At 40.1% G+C, this 27,392-nt stretch overlaps 2 protein-coding genes across 4 annotated transcripts; one reads left to right on the top strand and one right to left on the bottom strand.

The window, feature by feature from the left end:
• Positions 1-937: 937 nt before the first annotated feature.
• On the bottom strand, positions 938-8,565 carry mrpl37 (mitochondrial ribosomal protein L37). Its single transcript, XM_002931431.5, has 7 exons — positions 8,129-8,565; positions 6,953-7,136; positions 5,367-5,482; positions 4,813-4,998; positions 3,912-4,066; positions 2,397-2,600; positions 938-1,224 (listed from the first exon to the last, which is right to left on the bottom strand). Exons 1-7 carry the CDS (start codon positions 8,457-8,459, stop codon positions 1,147-1,149), a joined length of 1,254 nt encoding a protein of 417 aa, XP_002931477.2. The 5' UTR covers positions 8,460-8,565; the 3' UTR covers positions 938-1,146.
• Positions 8,566-8,619: 54 nt separating this feature from the next.
• Positions 8,620-22,131, top strand: LOC100498184 (tctex1 domain-containing protein 1). 3 transcript variants are annotated; one of them, XM_012961614.3, is made up of 6 exons: positions 8,658-8,767; positions 13,183-13,294; positions 16,176-16,300; positions 17,904-18,053; positions 18,955-19,029; positions 19,693-22,131. In XM_012961614.3, the coding sequence occupies exons 3-6, from the start codon at positions 16,205-16,207 to the stop codon at positions 20,038-20,040; spliced, it is 669 nt and encodes a 222-aa protein (XP_012817068.1). In that variant the 5' UTR covers positions 8,658-8,767; positions 13,183-13,294; positions 16,176-16,204; the 3' UTR covers positions 20,041-22,131. The 3 variants fall into 3 exon arrangements, with proteins under 3 accessions (XP_002931476.2, XP_012817068.1, XP_012817069.1); XM_002931430.5 differs by lacking the exon at positions 13,183-13,294 and having other exon boundaries at positions 8,620-8,767; XM_012961615.3 differs by lacking the exons at positions 8,658-8,767; positions 13,183-13,294 and adding an exon at positions 14,803-15,277.
• The last annotated feature ends 5,261 nt before the right edge of the window (positions 22,132-27,392 follow it).

Genomic DNA, 27,392 nt, shown 5'->3' with positions numbered 1-27,392 from the left:
ACAGGGTTTATCTGTTAGCTGCTATATAACCTGTGCCTTTTCTTCTTTTGAATGGCTGCCCCCATGGCTACACACCAGGGTTTATATCAACTCTAGTAATGTTTCTGAAACAAACACAAAACTTTTACCAGTGCAGGGCAGCAGTCAATTATAGTTTAATTTCTTTAAAATATATAAATTTTTTGCTGTTACTGTTCCTTTAAATCCATATGTGATAGCACAGCAACCTCCAGCACATAATTACACACCTTAGGGACCCCATAACTATATTCAAATGCTAACAAACCCCAACCAGGCTCACCTCCCACAGGCAGGGTAGGTTAGTCAGAGTATGGCATACACAGGCATGAGAAGGGAAAACTTATAAGCACCTATTAATAATTGATCAGGACAACACATGAACAGTGCATACAATGCTATGTACAGGGACAATGCCAGCACTGCTTTTACAGCCTAAATCTGAGGTGTGAACAATGCAGGGGCCAGTTAATATCAGTACAGTGCCCCACGCTTGCCCTGCTGTTTCTCTCCACCGGACAAATGTTAATTTGCTGGCGCTGCTTGAACAGTTGATCCTTGCAAACTGATTCTACCAGACCACCTACCTCCTTAAGCACAGGTAGCAGAGGCATAAGAGGAAAGTGTCTAGGATTATGTACACACACATCGTTGCACCCTCTTCTGCCTATCCCTAGTTCTGGCTCAGAGTCTTCAGTATGGGAACCAAATAAAGTTTGGGTTTACTTGCTCTTTTTGTGACATACCATTTACAGAAGGTGGAGGCTGGGAATTAAGTGTTTTTTTTATTTATTTATTAAAAAGGGGGTGGGAAAAATATGATGTTTATATGGCCTTTTAACATTTAAACATGCCACACAAGTGCAGAGTTTTTAGTACCATGCTATCATGGTCTTAAAAACAGCAAAAAAAACCCATGTGAGAATAAAAGTTACTGTATTTTATTCTTACAATATAATACACTATTACATTATACAAAATGTCAGACATCACATTGTAGCTTCACCAGTCTGTGGACAAATGTTTCAGGGTCAGAAAACACCGTTTTTCATAGCTATGCATGCTGATGTCCTTTGCCCACCTATGGACATCAATTAGTTCTTTTGACTAGTAGCACCATAAATCTTTTCAGTTTGCTCCATGCAGATACATTGCCCAAAACTTCTTAAAGGTTTCTGGCTGTAACCCACAGACACCAGCAGGTACCTAAAAAAAACAGAAGAAAAAAAAGTGTTGAACTGCAGCCCACAGGGTGCAAAATACATTTGGGTGGATACATTAAAAAGCTGCATTTAGTTTGCTATACTAAATGTTTCCTAAAGAGAGCTAGATACATTCTGTATTGGCTGTGAATTAATCGCTTTCAACTTTGAAGTTGCATTTGACTTTTAATAAATTATTTCAGTCTTGAAACTATGTTAGGCCTGCTTGTTTTGAGAGGAATATGGGAACTTGAAGGAAAAGTCAAATCATTGGAGGGGTGTAAAGTTGTTAGGCCTTCCAGTTGCTTCCTTCTGATCCCAGGCCTGTGTTCAATTTCTTCAAAAAGTGGCACAAGCCAGGGTACTTTTCCTCTTAATGCTGGCTTATGTGCCCTCTTTCATCCCTTGCACAATACAGAAATACTGTATTTCACATCTACTCACTCAGGGTGGTGTGGAGGATGCTAGGGAACCAGAACACTATGGCCACACAATGATGAGAGAAAAGTAGCAATAGCAGCTCAGGGTCAAAAGTAAGCAAAAGGACTAACTGGAGGTTTCTTAACTTGCATGCACTGCCACAGTAAGCTTTTTCCATTTTTTTTTTTCTTTGTATGAGGCAAGAAGAATTTTTTTTATTTTATTTTGCATAGTTTACCACTGTGCAAACTGAAAGATGAAGATGAAATTGCCTGATGATCAAAGATACAAAATATTCAAATTATTGTTTACTGAGAATAAATTCATCTAACACACAGGCGCACATGTGAAAAGTGAACCATCTTGTGCAGGGCCATATTTTCTCCCTGGTTTTTGTTTCTCTTGAACAGGTTTTTTGATTCTTCCCTTGTAGTTGCATATTTTTCAGTTCTAGCCTAATGTTTTCATATCTGACTTAAAATGCATTTTTGTTTTTTTAAAAACATGGCAAGCATCAGAATGTATAACTACTATGTGGTACTAGTATTTGAAGCCTTGGTGGTAACTGCAAACTCTGCTATCTGTATTTTGCTTTCTATAAAATCCATATAACTTTCACTTCATTTGATTTGATCAGATGATAATAATATACAAGAAATGAATAGCTTGAAATTATATTTCTTTCCGTCTTTTCCATGACAGTATTCCTTTAAACTTAACTCAAAATCGAATCTAATCCACAGAGCCAATGCTTACCTCAACAATTTTCCTCTTGACTTTAGCCACAAGCCTAGCAGAGGAGTAAAGTGATTGATCAGAATCCATCCAGACAATATTTTTAACTCCATCCTCAGAAACAAGATCCAGAGTATTTAGTTGAAATACCAAAAAGTGGAAATGTTGTCCGTCTGTGCCAATGCTTTGGACCAAAATTGGTTCTGGCAAAACCTTCGCATCTTCCTAGAAAAGGAACAGAAGGAATCATAAGGCACTTCACTGAAACACCAATGGGTTGATTTACTTAAATTGGGGTATCCAGACGGTTTCTTATAGAATGATATTAAACACATATCAGTCTAATTAACTAATAAATTAATACCAATGATCAGTATATCAGTTCATCATAGTGTGTTCCACTGCTTTATACTGAGCTCTAACACCTCACCAAGTTGTTAGGCCTTGGAAATGAATACAGTCAAGGAAAATGAAAGGTAGAATCACTGGGGGCAGCAAGTGGCACCCCCTAGTAATCCTAGTTGCTTACTTCCTATGTCTGGCCAGCAGCTCCCTGCCCAGCTGAGAGAGCAGTGATGAACTTCACAATCTTGCATTGCATCTCCGCTCCTTAAAGGAACAGTAACACCAAAAAATGAAAGTGATAAAAGTAACTAAAATATAATGTGCTGCTGCCCTGCACTGGTAAAAGTTGTGTGTTTTCTTCAGAAAGTCTACTATAATTTATATAAATAAGCTGCTGTGTAGCCATGGAGGCAGCCATTCAAAGGAGAAAAGGCACAGGCACATAGCAGATAACAGATAAAACACTATTGTATTCCACAGAGCTTATCTGTTATCTGCTATGTAACCTGTGCCTTTTCTCCTTTTTTCCAGCTTGAATGGCTGCCCCAGTGGCTACACAGCAGCTTATTATATAAGTTATAGTAGTGTTACTGTAGCAAAACACACCAGTTTTACCAGTGCAGGGCAACAGTGCATTATATTTTTATTACTTGAAAGCTCTTTCATTTTTTGGTGTTACTGTTCCTTTAACTCCCTCTTTCCCTTTCAAACTCACTGTCCCCCTGCTACCCACCTTGGGGTGGGGGCAATAGAGGATGCGTGGGCTTGCCTTGGGCACCCCTAAGATGTGGCCGAGCACTGCCTTGCATGACCCTGGACAAGCATGTGCTCATCGTCGAACTTTTTTGCTTATCTCTGAACTGCTCATACACCCAGTTTTCAATAGGGCCGGTGTATTTTTTAAATAAGTGATTAGAATCACTAAAATTTTCTGTGTTACTAGAAATTAGTAGTAATATAAAAATGAATATTAAGAACAATTATCACTTCAAAAAACGGGGTTCGTAAATATTCCCTCAAATAAAAAATATTTTGTGCATCAATCATGACAATCACTGAAGCTGTAAGTGCTGCCAACTGTAAACATTCAGTCCGTATATCTATCCATAACTCTAACTAACTCTGTATATCTCTTTCTCTCTCTAATTCTAAATTAGTGTAAGAATATACACAGACCCACATTAAACTCACCCCAAACAGGTTTCTGGCTTTAGCCAAAGCACTGCCATAAGCAAGCATGATCATTTTGGCACGCAACTGATCTGGAAGGAATCCGGCTCTTGTGCTGCAGGGGTCCATGACAAACACAGTATGTGGATGGGGAAATGGATACCCAGGCCTGAAACCTAAAGAAATACAGTTTGTTTGTTTTTTTTTGTTGGAGGGCAGGGCCCTCATTACCTACTGTGTCACTTTGTATATTAGTTAGAATATGTTGGCATTTTATAAATAAATGTAATAATAATCCATATTATTGGTGACCCCACATGAAATTATTCTAATCCTAGAACTTTCCTGTAACAGCCAAAAGCAAGACAAATCATTAAAACACACACATTTTTACCTGGGCAGTACCTCATGCCAACCAATCAAATGTTTATCTGTTCTACCAGCAGCTATCAGAAAATAGCTAATCACTGACTGGCTGATATGGGTTACTGCCAGGGTGCAGATTAGAGTGACATTTTATTAGTGATTTTACAAATTAATTAATTAATTATATTCATTGGCCACAAAGCAAAGCTACAGTATTAGATAAGGGAGCATTCAAATTTTAGCTCAAAAACAAAGTTACAGTGGAGTACCTAAAGGCAAAGCAGACCCTATAAGTCGTAACCTGCGAAACATGGCGGGGCAGAAAAACAAGATATGTCACTGAAAAGTTATAATTAAAAAAATAACGAAGTTACAATTCACTTTTCTATGATATTTAAGCTCAGAGGAGGTCATTTTGACATGCCTTTAATGGAAATTTTTTTACACTGTATCCAGCATTCTCCTGGAGTCTGTGGTATTACAACAGCTTTGATCACACCTGTTTAGCAGCCCAACAAAAGGAAGCTAGACCTGGCAGATGTGGCACTAGAAATACCTGCATCATTCCGCTCCTCATACACATTCACTTCCTGAAGGTCAATAGCAGGTGATAAGGGATACAGAGATTCTAGTCTGTGCTCCTTTGTGGCCTGAATCTCACTCTCAGAGGCTACAGGCTTCAGTGGGTTTTTGGAACTTAGCAGGAACCCATTAATGCCGCGTACTTGATAAATGCTAGATTCTGCAAAAATAAAGAAAATTTTTATTTGGTAGAATTAGAATGGCTGACAGTAACAGCAAGGCAGTTACACATGATAAGCAATAGACCCTCCTACTGACACTGAAATTCTCATGGATACATTAAAGCTGTTCATTCCCCATGCAGGAAGCAGGGAAATGTTCCTACAACTCGATGACTTTTATCATACAGGAAGCTGATGAGGTGTGCGACCACCAGTAATCCTTCCCAGCTAATGGTATTAATAGTTTTTATCTTATATGTAATGCAAAAGGTTTTCATTGTATCTGCTGCCAGTTTTCTAATCAGACACACCAATGTGATATATACTACACTACACAAGTGTTCTCTTGATGAATGATATAGCTTACCTCTATGCCAAGAAGCTGCCAGGCGACAATTTTCAACAAGACTCCTCTGGGAAAGTGCAGGAAATTTATTGTTCTGTTTCTGACACAAATGCAGAAGGCCCTGTAACAACTTTGGGCTTAAACGTGGGAGAGAAAATTGGATATTTTAACACACATAAAAGAGTAAAGGCTCTGTTTAACTTCACAATTGAAGATGGACAACCACTGATTTTGAGCATAATCTTGCTTATTGTGACCAGCTGTCATTGATTGGAATGGAAACCTAATGTTGCCATTTTTGACCAGAAATCCCCTATTTGGGGGGTATTCATCCATTCATATTAATGAAAGGCGACATGAAGGGTATGGGTAATTGGGTGTCTCTCTGCTGGTTGAAATCTGCCACTGAAAAACACTAAGGGGCAGATTTATGACTGCTTGAGCCTTTCGGCTTGAGCAATCACAAAGAAAATCCCACGTGAGTTAAAGGGGTCATATTGTGTGAAAAACAATATTGTGCCAATGAATTGTACTCATCTAAAGATAGAAAGAATGGGCTTTAAAAAGTGGTGTTTTAGGTTGATTTATTGATTTTTTCCAAAAACCCCACTGGTCCCACCCATCTGTTCCACTTCCTGCTGCCTCCTTTCCCAGGTTGTACAGGGGCTCTGCAGTGCACTGCACTGTAGGAAAGGAACCAATCAGCAGCTAGACTGACCTGATAGGGAACTGAAGCCTGTCTTTGCTTATGAGACTGCAGGGCTGTGATTGGCTATCCCCCTTCTACTGTGTTTTTGGCAAGGACCATTAGGACACGCCCACCCCTCATCTGAAACAGGGACAAGGACCTGAAAGGATCTATAGGGAGCTCCAATAAAGGGGCCTTTATTACAAATAGTATTATTTTTTTGACCAAAGTGAAACAAGTACTATCTATTATTCATAATTACCTACAAGATTAGCGTTTTTTAAATTTATCCTATATGTCTCCATTAAGGAACTCATGCAGAGTTTAAGGCAAAAATACCTCATTATGAGTTTTTTTCTCTAAAACTAAAAGCTGCCAAACTTCTGGTTTAAGAAAGCCTGCTGGGTGAAAAACCCCCTCAACTAATGAGGTACTTTTGCTGGATTTGCTTGAGCAATCGTGAATCTGCTTAAGCTGGCCATACATGTGGCGATCTGACGATGTTTCGTGCGACCATCGGTCGCACGAAACATCGTCAGATCCGCCACACACCGTCAGGGCTGAAACAGCAGATAAGGAGGTAGAAACAATAGGATTTCTACCTCCTTCTGCCGATTCAGCCCTTCTATGGCGCCTGTTCAAAATTTTCTAACCTGGCCGATCGGTGAGTCGTCCGATATCAGCAGCTTCCTGCGATATTGGTCGACTCGCCGACATGCCATACACGCACCGAATATCGTACGAAACGAGGTTTCGTACGATAGTATCGGTGCGTGTATGGCCAGCTTAAGGGTTTCATAAGCTTAATTTTCAATTGAAATTGATTTCTCAGTATTGTTACTCTGCCAGTACTACACTGTAAACATAGACTTGGTAGATTATGTGGTTACTCTTGTTTGTGCTGCATTTAAATACTTACCAGTATTCCTCCCTGATTGGTTGATCCCCAGGACGGTGCCATAAACAAGCATTGGCCACTACATTGTGCACTAGCTCCTCATGGTTTGGGATTTGGTAAACTGGGTCCTCACATATGTCCATTATTCTCTGGGGTAAACCATTGTTTAATTTGGTCTTTGTGAGCCACAGTGCCTGTTTTACTCCTATGAAATGAAAGGAATTGAATTTTACCAAAACCCTTGCACTACTATACTACTAGTAGTATAGATAAACAGATAAAAGACAGAATATCTACACTGGGAAAGATTCTCTAGATAAGAAATAGCCTTTCAATTATTATAACCAATACACTTTTTGGCATTTAATATAATAATATATATATATTAAATATATATTAATTTAATAACCCCTCGCCTCCTTTAAAGGTCCTGACAACACCAAGGCTTCCCCTAAATAAAGCTGGCATACACGCACCGATAATATCGTACGAAACCTCGTTTCGTACGATATTCGGTGCATGTATGGCAAGTCGGTGAGTCGACTGATCGGGCCGGTTAAAAGATTTTGATCGGGCGCCATAGAAGGCGCCTGAGCAAAATCTGTCTTCAGGGCTGAATCGGCAGATGGAGGTAGAAATCCTATTGTTTCTACCTCCTTATCTGCCGTTTCAGTCCTGAACGGTTAGTGGCAGATTGTACGATCCTTCGAAAGATCTAAAATCGCCACGTGTGTGGCCACCGTAACAGCAATGCAGTTCTCCAATGCACTGTTTTAAAGGCACACTTCACATTTTCAGCAGCTATCTGGTTGCTATAGTGCAATTTACCCTTGCAATCAAGAAGTGGTTTGAATGAGAGACTGGAAGATGAATATGAAAGGGGCAGAATAATAAGATAACAGAAAGTACCAATAACATTGCAGAACCATAGTGTATTTTGGTGTAAGTTGCAAGCTGTAATGATGCAGAAGAGGAGATGTAATAATAAAAGTCTAGCAATATCACATTCTATATCAAAGCGAAAGGCAATTTAAATATGAGCTACCCAGTTATAGGCCTGCTGTTTAGTGCAGATATTTTACGACTGAGATTCCAAACAAACATTTTGTTGAATGGCGCTACAGTAAAACTGAATGTCCCCGGTCACCACTAGGTAACCCCCCTGCAGATATACACATGGCACATCCCTTCACTTACCTCCAAGGAGACGGCAACTACGGTGGAAAAGATATGCCGGCTGCTCCCGAAACAACTTCATCTGCTCAGGCGGAGGAGCCCGGTAATAGCGGGGGTCAGACCATCCTCGATCCCAGTCAGTATTCCGAGGTCGTGCTAAGCCAGGGACATAGTACATCCGATCGGCATATGTGATCGGCTCCAAGCCTGGGATTTCTGGCGCTTCTGCCCGGACAGGCGGTATAAACTTCCCATTTCGAGCCGCAGACACGCTCAAGCACCGCACACCGCACTTCAAATGGAAAATAACACCGGCTCCACACATCCTACGGGGAACCATGGACGCCGCCATCTTTCCCCGCAAAGGTTGATGGGCGACAGCCTGTCTCTCAGAGCATCAGCCAATAGCAGCGACCGTCAAGGTCACTAGAGTACGGCCTGCTACAGTATTTGGCTAGAGAGACGGAAACTAACAAGCGAGCTAAAGAACATTACATTTACTTTATAGGGTTTATAAGTTGCAAGATTTTGGCTGGGCGGAAGAAGAGGGGCCCATGGGTGTATAAAACATACTCGCTTTAAAATAACTAGAACTTTGTCAAATGTAAATATATAACATGTTCAGGCAAAGAAACCATTTTCGGACTATTTTGGTAACAGGTAAGTGTGGCTTACAGTGAGGGAACCCAACACAATTGTGCTTTAAAGGAGAACTATACCCCTGGGCTATAAAAGCCCCCATAAGTATCACTGCTGACTGCTGTGACCCCCCTCACCAGTGTTGGACTGGCCCACCAGGATACCAGGAAAACTCCCGGTGGGCCGGGGGTCAGTGGGCCCTCCTGCTCTTGAACATTTAGCCTGTTTCATGGTCATTCCCTATTTCTGAATGGGAATAAAGAGAAATAGGTGGAAGAATAGATCCTAGCATGTAAATACAAGAGACTAGGAGAATAAAGAGGTTTGGTGAGGAAAGGAGGACAAATGGTTTGGAAAGTGACCCTAGGGTCTAAGGTTTTCTGGTGGCCCCTGGGGTCCCAGTCCGACACTGCCCCTCACCTCTCTTTTATGGCATAGTTTCTAAAGGTGGCCATACACGGGCGATTGTAGCTGCCAATATCGGCCCCTTAGACCAATACGGCAGCTTATTGGCCTGTGTAGGGGCGGGAACTACAGGCCTGCCCTACCGATATCTGGCCTGAAATTGGCCAGATATCGATCGTGCAGGTTAAAAGATTTAGTCGGATTGGGGACCACGTCAGCTCGTTGATGCGGTCCCTGAACCTACTGCGCCCATTGCCGCCGTTATAATTCGATTGTTTACCCCCAGGGCCAAACAATCAAATTAGCTTACATTTGCCTGATATTGCCAACTCACCAAGCGAGCGGATCTTAACGTGTATGGCCACCTTAAGTTTAGCAACTGTCCCTATCACTAAAACCAAGCTAAAACAGCAGAGTAGCGCAGTGACTGCCTCAGTGACTACAGACCCATTGCCTTAACACCAGTTGCTATGAAGTGCCTTGAAATACTCCTTCTCAACTGTATTAACTCCATTATTCCCAACTTTCTGAATCTCCTCCAATTTGTATATTGTCCCAACAGATCCACTAAAGACACAGTTGCAGTAGCACTTTATTCTTCGTTACTACCAGGGGCATATTTATAATAAGGCACCAGGGGGGCTGTGCCTAGGGCAGCAGGTTAGGCAGGCTGTCCCTACCCACTTGGGCAAAAAGGACTATCAAGATGGAGCACACAAATATTTTATGCTTTCTTTACTACAGATAAGTATATATATCTATTTTTTTAGAGAAATCTTTATACAGGTCAAGGCAATAGCTATGGGTTCCAATGTCACCCCCTTCTATGCGATTATTCTCATGGATGTATCTAATTTTATATAAAAAGGAGTTATTCTGTAAGTTCATCAATTTTTTTTCATTACATACAATTAAGGAAACAGTGATACACCTTTGAGGTTATTCAGAGTTGGCTTTTGAAATCCTCCTAATGTGGGTTCAGCAAGTATGGGTGTAAGAATATGTGTGATTTACAAAAATACAAGTACGTATAATCCATAAAATAAGGAAACTGACTGTAGGCTTGCGTTCCAGTGGGTCATCTTTTCTGGAAGATAATAGGAAATCCTAGTTATGTTGCTTTGAAACCCAACAAACTGTTCTTCCAGCTTATTCTTCCGCTTTTTCTTATTCTTAGCGCCCCCCATTTTCTAAATGCTACTCCTCCTATAGTTTTAGGGGTACAACACCCAAACTCTCCACATTCTTTGCGGAGCAGGTTGCTTGTGCTTTTCTAAGGGATCCCACCCCCCTGGCTTTTTGTGGCGCCGCTCCGAACACCCCAATTTTCCCATTGACTTTGACAGGGAAGATTTTCAAACTGCTGCCACACTTACAGCTTTGAAGCTACACCCCCCAAACTTGAATAAGATAATCATGGGGTCACTCTGAATGAAACAGCGATATTTGTTGACCCAAAGTGGGAGGGGCCAACAACAGCCAATCAAATTCCACCCATTGACTTTAATGGGGAAATTGAAACTGCTGCCAATCTTACAGCTTTGAGATTACACTCACCAAACTTGGGTCAGCCTGAATGAAAATATGATGACTGTTGGATGGCCAAATGTGGGCAGGGCTGTGAACAGCCAATCAGATTTTACCTATTGACTTTCAATGGGGAAATCCAACCTGCTGCCATTCTCACAGTAATAACACCAGGGTCCCCAAACTTTTCACAGTTGGTCACTAGGGGGCTGCAGTTTTAGTTTTGAAAAAGTGGGCGGAACCACCAACAGCCAATCAGATTTCACCTATTGAATTTTATTGGTTTGATGCCAGGGTTCCCAAACTTTGCACAGTTTGTCACTGGGTGACTATGTACCAAGTTTTGAAAAGTGGGCAGGGCCTCCAAAAGCCAATAACATTTCTTTCATTGTTTTCAGTGGGGAAATTTAAACTAGGGATGCACCAAATCCCGGATTCGGTTCAGGATTCGGGCCGAATCCAGCCTTTTTTTGATGGATTCGGTTTTGGCCGAATCCACGATCCCGGCCGAACCGAATCCTGATTAGCATAAATTAGCATATGCTAATTAGCATTCAAAAAGGGTTAAAATTTAGGGGGGAAAATTTAGCCCTTCCCATTCCTAATTAGCATATGGTTCGGTAGAACCCAAAAAAGTGGGTTTGGTGCATCCCTAACTTTAACTGCTGCCATTCTCACATGTTTAATGTCAGGGTCCCCACACTTTGCACAGTTTGTCACTGGGTGACCACGTACCAAGTTTTGAGAAGTGGGAAGGGCCAATAACAGCCAATCAGATTTCACTTATCGACTTTATACGTTTAAATTTAAACTGCTGCCGCTCTTCAAATATTAATACTAAGGTCCCCAAACTTTGCAGAGCTAGTCACCTGGTAACTGCGGTTCAGAGTTAGAATAAGTGGGTGGAGCTGCCAACAGCCAATCAGATTTTACCTATTGACTTTTAATGGGGAAATTCAAGCTGCTGCCATTCTCTCAGTATTAACACCAGGGTCACTAGGGGACTGCATCTTAGGTTTTAAAAAGTGGTATGAATCACCAACAGCCAATCAGACTTCACCTAATGATATTTTTTGGTTTAAATTTAAAATGCTGCATTTCTCACACTATTTATGTCAGGGTTCACAAACTTTGCACAGTCAGTTGCTGGCTGACTACGTATTCAGGATTAGGAAAAGTGGGCGGGGCCACCAACAGCCAATCACATTTCTTTAATTTATTTCAGTGGGGAAATTTCTTTTTGCTGCTATTCTCACGTTTAATGCCAATGTCCCTAAACTTTTCACAGCTGGTCACTGGGGGACAAAGGTTAATGGTTAGGAAAAGTGGGTGGAGCCACCAACAGCCAATCTATTTCCCCAAACTTTGCAGAGTTGGTCACTGGGGGACTGCAGTTCAAAAATAGGAAAAGTGGGTTGGGCCACTAACAGCCAATCAGATTTCATCCATTCAATTTCATTGGCTTAAATATAAAATGCTGTCATCCTCACATTATTTATGCCAAGGTTCCCAAACTTTGCAGTTTGTCACTGGGTGACTTCGATGAAAGGTTAAAAAAGTGGGCGGGGCTACAAATCACAATTCACCTATAGACTTTTATTGGTTTAAATTTAAACTGCTGCCGTTCTGTAACTATTAATCCTAGGATCCCTAAACTTTGCAGAGTTAGTCACTGGGTAACTACAGTTCCAGGTTAGAAAAAGTAGGTGGAGCCACCAACCGCCAATCAGATGTCACTCATTGACTTTCAGTGGGGAAATTTAAATTGATGCCATTCAGACACTGTTAAAACCGGGGTCCCCAAACTTTGCACAGTGGTTTTTACTATATAACTGTGGTCCAAGGTTAGAAACACTGGGTGGAGCCAACAACAGCCAATCAGATTTCATTCAGTGACTTCATGTTTTTTAAACCAACATGAAGTTAGTTCTCAAACTTACCTTTCTAGTTACTTAATTGTGATTCAAATGGCTAGAGAAACAATACAGCCAAACCATTAGCAAAGGATGTATGAACCCATTAGTTATTATTACTTATTGTCCTGGCATATTTTGTCTTTGCTGTCCAGAGTGCAGCAACATATATAACCTATTTAGTTTCCCATGGATATCTGCAATAATATGTGTATATAACATCTCTTTAAGTTTATCTTCACCTCTTGTATCATTTATTGGTTGCTTTGTATTTAATTCTGTATGTCCAATGAATAAATCCACTTATTGTACAGCACTGCAGAATACATTGGTGCTTTCTAAATACATAATAATCTGACAATTATGACAGTTTTTTTGGATCAGACCTCTAGATGGCAACAAATACTTGTGATTTTGCAGATAAATGTGTTTCCTATCCTCACCACAAGACGGAACTGCTAAGCCCTTTGGTTTAGTCAAAACAACAGTTTATATATACACTTTGTACACTGTAATATATGCCTGATGCATCCCTAATTTCAATTATTTAGTGCAAGCATTTCTCTTTAAACTACATTGTAATATTTTAAGATGCAAAAATCTGAAGAAGGAAGTGGAAGAAAGATTATGCCAAAGAACTTCTGCAGACATACCTGTACCGGTGCAGTTTTCTGCTAACAGGAGCACCGGCCAAGGGTATCAAGTAAGTTGTTACAGCTTACAGATTTAGGCTACTGTTTTGAGCAAAATGTATTTACTAAGGCTCAATAGGGTTGCCACCCAGCTGGTATTTGACAGGCCTAGCCAGCAAATTGCCAGCTAGGGCCAGTGCCAGTACAGGTATAGGACCCATTATCCAGAATGCTCGGGACCAAGGGTATTCTGGATAAGGGGTCTTTCCGTAATTTGGATCTCAACACCTTAAGTCTACTAAAAAATCAATAAAACATTAATTAAAACCAATAGGATTGTTTTGCATCCAATAAGGATTATTTATATCTTAGTTGGGATCAATTCCAAGGTACTGTTTTATTTCTACATAGAAAAAGGAAATCAGTTTTAAAATTCTGAATTATTTGATTATAATGGAGTCTATGGGAGACGGGCTTTCCGTAATTCGGAGCTTTCTGAATAATGGGTTTCCGGATAAGGGGTCCGATACCTGTAATACAAATTTGCTGGCAATATACCTGCTGGTAAATTTGTAAGGCTGGCCACCCTACCCCTAAACCCCTCTCTTCCTTGACTCTTCATGCCCAATCAACCCCTTTTAAATATAGACAGTGTCTGCACCACCCACACACCCATTTCCTCGGCCCATATGCCCATTCCCCTTCCTAGCCTGTCCATTTTCCCACCTAGTTACATTATTGTCTGCCCCCCAAACCCAAAGGTCAGTATTTTAAAGAAAAAAAGTTGGCAACCCTAAGGTTAAAGTCAGATTTGGTGGTTTGATCGCCCCCACCATCAGGTAGAATCCATACAGTCAAAACAACCAACTTAAGCCTTTCATTGATTCTGGTTACCGACAGACCTCCACTCAAATTAGTTGCTGAAAGGCAGAGAGAGGCATTTTGTCTGCCAGTATTTGCGCAAATAATGTGTAACTGTATGTAAAGTAGTTTTAATACATTCTAACCATTTTTGTGTCCATCTGGACAATGTAATATCTCCTACTGGTGATTTGCTCAATTTCCTTGCTGTCGTGTCTTTACTAGGTATACATTCAGGCACAGAATGGGGAAGGTAGCCAGAAGAGTGCCTAGCACTCCCACCCAGCTTTGTGCTTTAGTTATGTGCCTCTGCCTACCCCTATTTCTAGCCCTGAATCAGAATAAATGTCTCACAAGACCAAGGTCAGTTACCCTTTATCTTAAAATACTCCTTAACCCTAAGGTCTTTAGGGGTTATTTATGCTTAAAAGATGAAGTGTACCTTTTTGTGTGTGGCACTGCCAGGTGCAGACAGTGATTTATTAAGACACAGTGGAAGAGGTAAGGGTACAAGTGCATTATGGGGGAAAAAGACAAGCTGTCTGTTATAGTTGTGAAGTATGTAACAAAGCACTAGGCTTTATAAAAAATATAATTGAGTTATTTTAATAAAGACTCAGGTGTAGAAATATTCTTTGTTGAAAAACACATTGTTCAACAATGGTAAAAATGTAATTTGCCTGAAATGTTTTCTGAATGTTTTTTTTTTTTAAATAAATAAAAAGTTAATTGCCTTCATTGCATTTAATTGCTTCCATGGCTACGGTTAAGGACTGGCAGGCTCAAACAAATTCTATTGTGTGCATGGCATGTTGTATATTTTGGGTTAATATAATCAGGACCTCAAGGTCAGCAGAAAAGCAGAACCTAGGTATGGTTGTTAGTCTATTCTTTTTTGTTAGGGTTGGGTAACATGCTCCTCCTCATGCTCAGGAAAGGAAAATGCAGTGATTATCAAACATAATCACTAAATCCTACTTGCATACTCCTGTCCTGTTGTTATGTTTGCTAAGCTGTAGCGGAACAAAGTCAACAGAAAAAGTGCGATTAATAGCAGAGCTTTGGAAACCTGAGAGTAAACATCACTCAGAGTATCGGCCAGTGCACTCAATTGGAAAGGTTCTGTCTGCCCAGACTGGATACCATAGGGACTTTGGGGAGAGAACAGGCTTCCACGGCTGAGCTTCATTGCTGTAAGTGATATTACAAATTAATTGGGATCTGTGTATTGAGAACAGTAATTTTGCAGGGTACTCTAGAAAAACATACCCTATTATAAAGCATAAGAATGTACAGCTTTCCTATGGGCCAGTGTGTAATGAGATTTGTTCTAGTATTTGATGCCATGCAGGGCAAAATTCTTGCTAAAGATTGTTATTATACTATTGGGTTTTAGGCAATTCTTTAGGCAGCTGGGGCTTACTGGGCTGTAGCAGGCTATGAGAATTACTTTCTGGATAATTTCAATATTTCTGTACAGTTGGTCATTCTTAAAAACCAGTGCCCTGCTCAGACACAAACACTATCTGGTGCAAAATAAGGGACTGTCCCTGGCAATTAGGGACGCGTGACTATTTGAATTTGGTACTTCAGTTATTTCTAAGATCATAGTTATACTAACATTTTTATCATCCTGATTTTGTGTGACTTCAGACTGGATGTATAAAAGTCTGGATTGCTATAGCATTGTGCTGTTGGGTTAAGTTCTCATAGATGCCATTTAAAATGACACATCTAACCAGCAAAAGGGTTTGTGTAAACTAACCAAATACGGTAGGCACAGATTCATGTAACACAAACCATGTTGCCACATATTAAAAACAGTCAAAGGAAGACAGTAATATAAACTGGCCTTGGCTTTGTATGGAACACATATATTTCTAGGAGACTGGGGCAACCAATGACATTTTTTGCTTGTTGCAGTGTTTCTACCAGGCTAAAAAAGAGACAACCACTGATTGATTCCTATGGGTTATTGCCCAGGGACAAGTGTGTACAGTGTTAATAAATGAGCTATATTGTGTAATAGCCACAATATAGAAATAGATATAAATATTTCTGATGAATCAAACTTTTTATTCTCTGCTTAAGGACTTGAAGCTCACACAGAAAGAGAGACCATGAATGTGCATAAGAAGCTGGGGGAAATCAAGCTTTCCCGAGTCACTTTCCGCGCATCCTCCAGACCACAAAAGGACAATGTTACGCAGAAAGAAGTAAGCACCCTCCCTAGCTTAGTATGTAAGTCTTGTGCCTTTTGGGGTTCACTTAGTTCTTCATTTCACTTGTCTTTTTTTAATCAATCTAAAAATGACAGAGTAGTAGAGAGTAGTATAACAATGCAGCAAAGGTATCAGTTTCTCCACCTCCCAAGGTGTCAGGGTTTAATTGTATGAAACAGAAACTTGTGCACAGCAACATGAATACATTTAGATTTGCTTAGAGATGATGCACAATACAATGCAATAAGCATTATTCCCTGTGACTGTATATATATATATATATATATATATATATATATATATATATCATCTGTGTGTTCACACTCAAGCTTACTTCAGTTGGGCGCTGGATCAAAAATGGATGAATATCAGCAAAAAGATCTGCACACTGTAATGTTAAAAAAAATGGCTATTTTCTTTCACTGTAATGCACAGTGAGAAAATATAAAATAGCACTTTTTCCACAAAAAGGTGTGTGGATCTTTCTGGTGTGTGGATCATGTTTCATTCATTTATATACCAGTACATTTTAATGTTGTTTCACCAGTGGAATAAGCTGTGAACTGAGTGTTAACTCCAGGTGAAATAAACCCAGCGGATGTCAACTGGTGTTAAACTCATGTTTTAGGGGGTCCCACAAAGTCCTTCCATAAAAGCTTAAAGAACATGTCAACCCAAAAAATATATTTTTGCCTAATAAAAGAAAACATAATTCTAAGCAGGGCCGGAACTAGGGGTTGTCAGAGTAGGCGCCTGCCTAGCAAAGGTACAGATGGGGGCAATATGTTGGGAGCTGCTTGAAGGCAGGGGGCAGGGGCGCTGATTGAAGCCCTTGCCTAGGGTGCCAAAATACTTTGGCCTGTCCCTGATTCTAAGCAACTTTCCAATATCAATTTATGAAAAATTTGTAGCAAGTTATGTATAAATGTAATTGCTATTGAAAGCAGTATTTGCTGAACTCCTGGTTGTTACTTTTTAAACAATGTTGCAAGTGACAGGCTCTTCCAGAAAAGTCTGTCAGTCTGCTGGTTTGTGTTACATTGTTTCAAATGCCAGAGCCACAAGGGCAGAGAACAGAAAGGACAGGCAGACACTGCTTTTAATAGCAGTTATATATACAAATAACTCAAAAACCCTTACACATTTGTAATGAATGTATATTGCAAAGTTGTTTAGAATAATATTTTCTTTTATTAGGCAAAAAATTATTTTTGGGGTTGACATGTCCTTTAATGAAAATAAAGGAAATAAGGTATAAAAAATCTATACCTGGCCCATATAAACATGGAATTACTAGAAGTCACACCAAAATCCTTATAAGCCAACAGTCAGGGCTGCAATGGCTCCTCTGCTGCCCATATGGTTACATGCCTGCAATGCCACAATTCAGTGGATTTAAAATTCAATATTATGGCAAAGGGTAGTTTACCACATGAAAGGCAGGTTGCAAAGTGCAAAAGACTTTTTTGCAATATCCCACAGGTTTCTGTAGTGCCATTACTAAGTGAAAGTACTATACACAAAAGAATCATTTTTTTAAGTGTCTCAAGGAAAGTTGTATTGCAATAAGAGCTAAACAGGTGCATTTCTATTTAAGTCAACAGGTCCTTTAGCCCCAAGAGCAGTTGCAACCCTCAAACCTCAGCAAGGTGAAGGAGCTCAAAAGGCAGCAGATACCAGGGAATCTGCATCACCCATCAGCCTGAAAGGCCTACTAGCTGCACAGCGTATTACACGGGAGCTGAAGGTACAAAACATGTTACAGGAATCTTCTATAGCATTGCTTCAACACACAACTTCCATAACTGAATTGGGTCCTGTTCACCATAACATCTTTTATCAGTGGGTGAAAATGTTGTATTCTCTATGAAATACTCCAAGTCCATATCAGATATCTAGCTTCCATTTATGTTTACTCGGATGGGTTGAACTTGATGGACAATGGTCTTTTTTCAACCCTATGTAACTATGTAACTATGTAACCCTTGTACACAGAAATTGCTGGCAAACATGATCCTCTTTTTTAATGACTACCACCCTTGCACATATGTACATTAACCCCAGTATTAAAGGTAGCACAATACAGGTACGAGCTATATGCTTTGGACCTGTGGTTTTTCAGATAAGGTTTTCTTTTTGTAATTTGGATCACTGCTTTCTTTGAAAACCTAGTGGGACTATATACACTGTGCAGTCATCACAGTACGAATAGACCAATCAGATTTTAACAGAAAACAGTGAGCTTTTCTTCCTGTTTAGTCTAAATTGTAGGATCCAGCTGACAGTAGAAGGTCATTATAGTGCCAAAACAATGGCTTCCTGGCTGTCTAATCATGGTTTATGCATGTCAAAATTGCTAGAAGATTTCATCAGTTGAGAAGTGCACTAGACCATGAGTGTGTTCTTCTGCCAGTGGATTTGTACAGTCTTTCTTTGTGATCCAATGGCTGGCCCCAAGACCAAACAATCTGCTCAGCACCACTTGGGCCACCACTTGGTTAGCCAGATTAAACATGCCAAATGAACAGTTCAAGAATGGTCAGCTTTAGAAGGAATAATTGTATTATGAACATCAGTAGTAGCCACCACAATGTATATGTTTTCTGCAATAACACTGTTAATGAGAATTAACAAATTTTAACTTTCAGAACCGAGCAGCATTAAGGAGAAAGACCAGAGTCCGGACACAGAACTGCAGTCCAATAACCATTATAAATGAGCAGGTGAGACTTTGCAATGTTTATGCCTATTCATGTTTGTACATTAAAGGAGATGCATTCAAGTAGAAATAATATCTGTGTATGTTAAACTGGTGATAAAATGACCATCATGTGTAATTGGTCATCGGATGAACATGCTATATGGTTATTCCAAGTTAATGCAAGGAGTTAATGTTATCTTTAGCTTGAGAAAGTTTTTTCTGCAACTGCCTTTACCTGCAAAATAATATGAATAGGCATAGGTCTTAGACAAAGGGTACAATAAGCAGGGTGAGCTATAGTGTAGAGGCTTTATTTTCCTTTTAGACAGATTAAGTTCTTGAAGATTAAATTTCCCTCTGTAGGGAGACATACTGTATATCCCTGCATATTTCTTTGATTCTTTTATTGAAGACTTAAAAGGAAGTAGAAAAAAATGCCCTGGACACACAAACTATGAGTTGTTACAAAAGATACATGCTACAAAACAAACTATGCCTTATAGCTGACAAATGAGAGCCATTACCTTTGCCATTACTCTGTTTTAAAGTGAGTAGTGTTTAGGGTTAGTTGCCATAGAGTTAGAAATTAAATGCTGTGTTGCTCTTTGCTTTGCATTCATGCCTTTTGCATCTTAAAAAAAAAAGTCTTTAAATTCAGATGTTGCATTCTGTCTCTTCTACACAGACTCCTGCCAATTCTGCAAATCCTGCGCATAGATTTCCTAATGCTCATGTGAAGGAGCTAATCGAGGAGTTCCTAGCCACAAAGCTGAAGAATGAGTCCTATGATCCTAGTACTTGTGCCGCTCTCACTAAAGACTTGTGTGAAGACATTAAAAAGATTGTTAGAAGAGTGACTCCTCCCCGATACAAACTTATCTGCAGCATGGCTATTGGGAGCAAGGACCGGGAGGACATTATGGTGACCAGTCAATGTCTGTGGGACTCGTACTCAGACAATGTCACTTCCTGTAGCTACCAGAACCGCACTCTGTTCTGTGTAGTTTTGGTGTATGCAGTTTATTTTGAATAGGAAGCAGCTTTCCCTATCCTCAGTGTATTCTGTCCAAGTCAACATAAATTGGTTTACTTAATGTCACTAGTACATGCAGAAGTAGATTTAGAGGACTCATTTATAGAAGTAAATAATATTGACTTTTATTTCACCCACACTCCACACCAACTTGTTATTCACACCGAACACTAACGTGCCGAGAGGTATTTATAGACACACACCCACCAGGCCCTTCATATCATGAAAGGGGCAGGACATGTGGGCATGAATCTATAAATATTGATATCAAAAGGCTTTCATTCTCTAACTGATTAATAATAACTTAACATCTATGTTCATAAATGAGTCTTTTTGCTTGCTACAGAAAATTGATTATGGGTGATTCTTAATAGCAAGTGTCAAACTTTGCTATGTAACTGTGGGGTAACACATACACCCATTTGTAATAAAAGGTGCTACCGGTAAGTCTGCCCAGGTACAGTAACCTATAACAATCAATAAGATGTTTATTTTAAACAGGTAACCAGTAAATGCTACCTGCTGATTGGTTGCTGTAAGTCATTAGACCCATAGGAAACTCTGCACCTTTTCACATTTCCCCAATAATACCTTATTGTTTTTCAGACATACATTTTTTAGTAGACATCTATTTAGTTGATTTTCCACTGTGACGTGTGTAACTCTGACCTTTGCAGCTATGGTGCAGAATTACAATGGTTGCTGCTTAAATAATCTGAAAAATAATTGGTATAGCCTTTAGAGATGCAGCATTTTGTTTGACCAAATCCTGGAACTCAGTAGCTGTATTCTATATCTTAGGGCAAAGACAGACGGGGCAATGTCGCCACAGCGACACCAATAAAAGTTTCTCCTGAACCGCATATCTCCTTGCAGCGGCTTGTATGTTTTCTTATGGAATTTAGTGCAATTAATCTGATTAATCGTAATTTTAAAAATTGATGTGACTAATTGCCCTGTGTGTCCTAACCCTAATATTTACATACTAGCTGCAGGTTCCACTGCCTCTATTGTTATGGCCCTAAGGCCAGGGGATTGGAAGCTCAGCACTGCTGATAATGAATGATTACAAAGGTTTTGTGTAGTTCTGTGTGTAGTAGTAAAACACATCCTGGATCTCTGGGAGTATCCATTTTTAAATTATTGAACTTCAATTTCAGTGCATATCTTTATTTGCAGCCAGGGTCAGACTGATCCCTGCTGGGCGCTCCCAACGTGCCTAAGGGGGAGGGGGTTGGGTGGGCGGCAGGGGCCCAGGGGGTGTGTGTGGGGACCACAGCAGGGGTCCTTCTGGTGGGTTCAGGCCCTGCACCCCCAGTCTGACCCTAAATGCAGCGATATATCTGCACTCCCTATTTTGATTTGTGCTGCAGTTTGGAGAGAAAAAGCTTTTTAAAGGTTCATCGTCTACAAATGATACACAATCAGCTGGAAGAGCCCAAAATCATACATTTTCTTTCCAGCGATACAACTCCTTCAGTATGAATTTTATAAATTCGGGAGCAAGCCATGGATCACATGATTCTGGTTATTGCTTGGGCTCTGTGTGGGCATGAACCTGTCCTTTGAATAAAGACTCCAGGGGGTGAATGAAATGTTGGACCTGTTCCCAAGATTTCACTGTAAATAGACTATTGTATGCCAACTGCAGACATTGTATACAGGTTTTTTTTTTCCCTTAATGTGTGTGGGTGTTTGATTGCCTTTGCACACAAAGTACATCAACTGCATGCAGCACACAACAGTCATTGTACATTATTTCTGCCTAAACTCCTTGAAGTAACATCTGTAACCTACAGGTAAATGTTTCCTTGAAGTAATTGCAACCTAAAATCAGCATTCTTTTAGCTGCAATCATTTGTACAGCTGTTCGAATGTAGGCATTTTTATATTATTATTATTCGGTATTTTATAGCATGTCATTTGCATCCATTTTTGTCTCTTATATCAATATAGGCATAGGTGCTGACTCTGTAATACCACCCTCTGTAAAACACCCTTTGAATTTAGAATTAAAGGGATTATGCCTCTCTTTGAAAATGCTGTGTTCTGTTGTATAAAATATAGCGCTACAATAAATCTTGAAATATACTTACTGTATTTCTTTTTTAAAAGAGCTTTTTTTGGAAACTGCGTCCCTCACCCTGCCTGAGGCAACTTGCCTCTGATCTCTAAATCTCCTCAGTACCCCCTGACAATCCTCCCTGCTATTGCTTCTTATAATATAATGTCCAAAGATGATAAACTGGTAAATACTTGAGATGCAATACATTTTCTCATATAAACATTAAACATTTTTAAAATAACATTTTTAGTATCTTAGTATATTGTAATCAGAAAGTTACAAAAAAGCAAGCAAACCCAACTGGTTAGATACAGGGGCCATTTGGGCCATTGACTTATTGGATAGAAAGTGTATGAGGGGCCACACGCTACACAGCTGCCTGTTTGTTGTTCCAGTTGTTTGTGCAAAAAGCAGAGCAGGAAGTGACGAGGAGCTGAGGAACTGGCTGACATGGTGCAACTGCAGATTCAATTGAGCAATCTGTTTAGTTCCAGAACCCACTGATAATTATATACTCTGAATATCAGGTGGTTTGAGAAATAAGCAGATTTGAAAATTGTATTTGCCAATGCACTATGGACAAGGCACATACACACATGTGGGGGTTATGTAATAAAAAGCACTTTGTTTGCGCAGGAGCAGTAACCCATAGCAACCAATTTGCAGGTAGAATCTTCTGGTCACCTGTTTAAAAGCCAACATTTTATTGGTTGCTGTGGGTTACCCGTGTGGAGGGCAATGGCACAGAGGCTGGGGAGGGGACACTGACACTGTAGTAAGAAGGTTGCCGATAGCTACCAGTGCATGCAGCGTCTCTCCTGTTGGCAACTCTTAACCACCCCTGCAGGAGTGCTGCAGAGGAGATATATTCAGATGTCTTATGATAGAAACACACCAGATCATTATTATGAATTTTTAATATTTATCATTTTTACTCAGGATTCATCTTCCAGCCAGGAATTCAACCAGAGAGCAGTATAAAAACTGACTGTTGAGCTGTAGCACAAAAGAAAAGAAAAGTAGAACAAATACACTAGAGCAGTGCTGCCTCCATCATACATGATTTACACATGATTTGCTTGAGGATCTCTCTTTTTTCTTAATCTCTCTGTTCTCACATTTGCTTTTCTTACATCAGAACGGGTGTCCCCTGATTCATAAGCTGCTGTTATGTGTGGCATTATTATTTTTTAGGAAATGACCATTTCACATTACAGGCCATAGGAATTACTGCAGGTGTGGCATATGAGGGCATATGTCTGCTGACACCTGAAAACTGGATAGAAACATTTTTGGGTTGAACTTGTTCCATATGACATATTCACAAATTCCCCTAGTTTCAGTGAATCAAAATGCCATTACCCTTATCGTGGTTGGGATTATTTCATCCATTTTGAAAGGTGGTTACGTGCTTGAGTGGGAATGCTGAGCACAGCATGATCCTTGCTGTTCATTCTAGAGAAACTAAAGTAAGCTTCAATGTTGTCTCCTTAGTGGGGTCAATTGCCAGTGATTTATCATGCTATTTGTACTTCTCTGTGCCAAATTAGAAAATAGAGCCTTCTGTTCTTTGCAGTTGGATCTGATCTTTGCTGCTCCTGCAATTACTGGCTTTAGACGACTCCGATTTCTCTTGCATTGCATATATCTTCAGTTTGCAGCATTACACCATCATAAACTAGGTGACCTTCCTACTCATACCAAGATTTATGGGGTTCATTTATCAACACAGGGCAAACTTGTATTTGGGTAACCTATGACTACAAATCAAATGTTTGCTTTAATTGTTCTACATAAAGCTGGCTGAAAAATACAGCTAACCACTGTTATTGGTTACTGCCCTGCGCAAATTTGCCCACTGTCTTATAATGTCATTTATGAGGTGCTTTAGTCTGCATCACACAAAGGGCCCGATTCACTAAAGGTTGATAAAATGAGTGCTATTTATAGCATGCGTTAAAAATTTTATCACTTCTTATTTTTTGCGACTTAATGATCGATTCACTAAAAGGACACGTGTCATAACTAAGAGGCGATGTTCTTTGCATTATTTATCTGGCGATGATCGTTTTCAAGCGTTATTTTCCACCACGCGCAATATATTGGGCCGCGTGCTATATTAGCGCACAATATCACACACGTAACCATTACTTTAAGAAAACTGTTCTGAAAATTACCATTTCCTTGAAAACTGGAGGCTGCATCACTCTAGGACGATCACATACTTGAAAAAATCCGACTGCAAAGTGCATGTTGTGTTGCCAAAAGCTCACGAACTGCAATATTGTTTAAGTACCGCCTGCCCCAAGCAGGTGTTAATATTCGCACAGATTAAAGTGATATTTTGCGTGTTTAATGCTTCATATGTGTTTGTGAATCATGCGTTAGTACTATTTCTATTCGCTAATTAACACAATGCGATAGAAATAACGCTTTGCAATAGTGCGTTTTTTTGCGCATGCGAAATGACTTTGATGAATCGGTACTTAATTATAGCTCACTTTTTAACACATAAAAGCATGCGATAAGCGTTATCGACCTTTAGTGAATCGGCCCCAAAATGTCATATACCGCAAATATTTTATCAGTTGGGCAATTTATAAAGTGAACACACAGAGAACTTTGGGAGCAGAGAATAGCACATTTATTAGTACAGGTATTCTCTTATCTGGATAAGATCCCTTATCTGGAAACCCATAATGGCACTTGGGTAGCATGTGACCACCCAGGCCTGGATTTGTAGGGAGGTAACAAAGGCCCGGGCCTAGGGAGGCACAAATTTAGGGGCGGCATGCCGCCCCACTGCACCAAAATGTTGAAATTTTGCTCCCATATGGAGCAATGGGGGGGCAAGGGGGGGGGGGGGCGTCCGGATAAGAAATCCAGTGCTGTGACCATCTGGTATCTGAAATTCCCACCCAACCCTGAATCCTGTCTAGGCCCAGTGAGCTCCTATAAATTTGTAGATATCAGAGGTACCAGACAACCTAGGGCAACACAATGAAATAAACATTTAAGCAAAGTCATCACAAAACCCCAAAACAGGATAAATTGTAGGTACTTTCCATCAGCCAAGAGAGCACAGTTATTTATTGGAATATAAAAAAAGCAGTTTACAGCACATATTATTTACATAGAGAAATTTATACAGTATATATAGAGTGCAGTAAAAGAAAGGTGGAAAACTACCAGTTATGTCTCAATTCTAAGAAATGCCAAATGACCTAAGGAAGTAGAGGTTTACAAGCACATTTAAGTTTACAATTAAGTATCCTAGGTAGAGAATCCAAGGAACCCATGCACAATTTACCTTCTCTGTGGCATTGCTCTGCAACAACTCACCTGGGAGAGGCTGCTAGGGCTCACTAGGAGACCAAACTTTGGGATGATTGATTGGCCCTGAGCCACTAAGATGGGGCTTTACTCGGCTAGCTAAGCTGTTTGGTTCATCAGCCAGTCTCCAATCCATTGCTGACCAGCCTAAACATGCAGTCTCTAGAGAACAAAGGGAACATGGCTTCTTCTCTGTGACCTGGTCTGGGAATTGTGGGTACATTAACTACTAGGATGGGGGGGGGGGGGGGGGGGGGGGCGAGTGGTGCTGCTTGCTTTTAACTAAAAGCTAAAAAATAGTATGTGGTAGTAAATCTGCAATGACTGCCAAACACAAAAGAGAAATTTCTAGTACGTCGCAAGTGGTGGTGGCCAAACCTATCAACCCCATATTGTTTACCCCACCAGAGGTGCAGGCTAATACACACTCCAGTTGGAGGAAACAATAGTTCTTTAAAAAAAAAAACAGCCCCCACCAGCGCTGGGCTACCTGCACCAGGAGGGAGCTGTTGTCATTATACACATGCGCCCAATGTGCATGCATGTGTCACAACATGGCTGTCCGCACCAAGAGCTCCTTCCTGGTGTGGGTAGCGCTGGTGGGAGCAGGTTTTTTTTTTTTTTAAAAAAAGATTGTTGTCCCTAACTGGAGGGCAGGCATTACACAATGGCTTGATAATAGTGCCATACAGCTAAAAAAATCTTTGTTTGGCTTCATCACAAAAGTATGTGCCCCCCCATTCCACAATCAAACATTTGAGGGTCTATGATAAATGTTTGGCAGTGAATCACATCAACAACCAGAGTGATCTGAAGGAGAGCCAATTGCAAAATGATCAGGGGACTTGTGGTGATGATCATTTAAATTCTTCACTAATATGTACCCTTAATATCTGCCCGATGGCATGTATTGTATGTGTTGTGACCTACAAGAAAGTGTCAAATATATTTGGAAACATAATGGATTATACCTATAATGATTAGTGATGAACAAATTTCTTTGTCAGGCATGGAGTTACTGTGAAATTCTGCATTTCACCATTGGTCAATATTTTTGCAAAGCTGGTGTAAAAAAATTGCTGCAACAATTTGCAGTATGAGGAAAAATTCTCAGTTGCATCAAAAAGGTCACAGTTGCATCAAAAAAGTCGATGTTTCGAGTGTGTATCAAAAAAGTTGTGCGGTAACTGCATAAATTTCATCTGCCAAGTCGGCAGCTTATTTGCCTGTGCATGGGCACCCCCCACGGGCCCCTAATCAGAGATACTCAGAGGTACAGAAAATCCATATTTCTTCTGTTTGACTGAATGCTAAACAATTTAGCCAAAATACAAATGGAATGCAAAGCCTTATTTATGTATTCAAATTTGACATCTTCAGTTCTCCAAGTCACATGACCTTAAAAGGGAAGTTCATCTTTAAATAAACTTTAGTATGTTATAGATAGATCCATTTTTAAGTAACTTTTTCAGTTTATTTTGTATGTTTTTTTTAAATTATGATGCCTTCCTTTTGAACCTGGAGCTTAAAGGAGAAGGAAAGGTAAAGCTTTATCAGAAAGGTATATGTAAATACAGCTATAAGCACTCACAGAAAAGCTGCGCTGAGTCCTCTGTCAAAAGAAACACAGGACTTCTTGTCTCTTTTTTTGTAAACATGTTGTTCCTGTGTCTGACTTCCTCTCTCAGAAAAATCCTTAATTCCCCTGGCCAGAGTCTGGGCAGCTCTCCCCCTCCCATAAGAATGACAAGAACTCCCTCCCCCTCCCTTAGGAATGTGTGATCTGAGCTATAAGGCTAGACTGAATAGGAAGCTATTTAAAATGGCAGCTGCTATCTTAAACAAATGGAGAAGGCTTCTGATGTTCCCCCTTTTATGCAGATTACGCAAGCACTTGTTTGCCACTTTATGCCCTTTAAACTACTGCTTCCTGACCTGGTGCATCCAACCTAAC

The sequence above is a fragment of the Xenopus tropicalis genome, chromosome 4 (assembly GCF_000004195.4).
Source record: "Xenopus tropicalis strain Nigerian chromosome 4, UCB_Xtro_10.0, whole genome shotgun sequence".
Taxonomy (NCBI): Eukaryota; Metazoa; Chordata; class Amphibia; order Anura; family Pipidae; genus Xenopus; species Xenopus tropicalis.
This window is presented reverse-complemented; position numbering and strand designations above follow the sequence as displayed.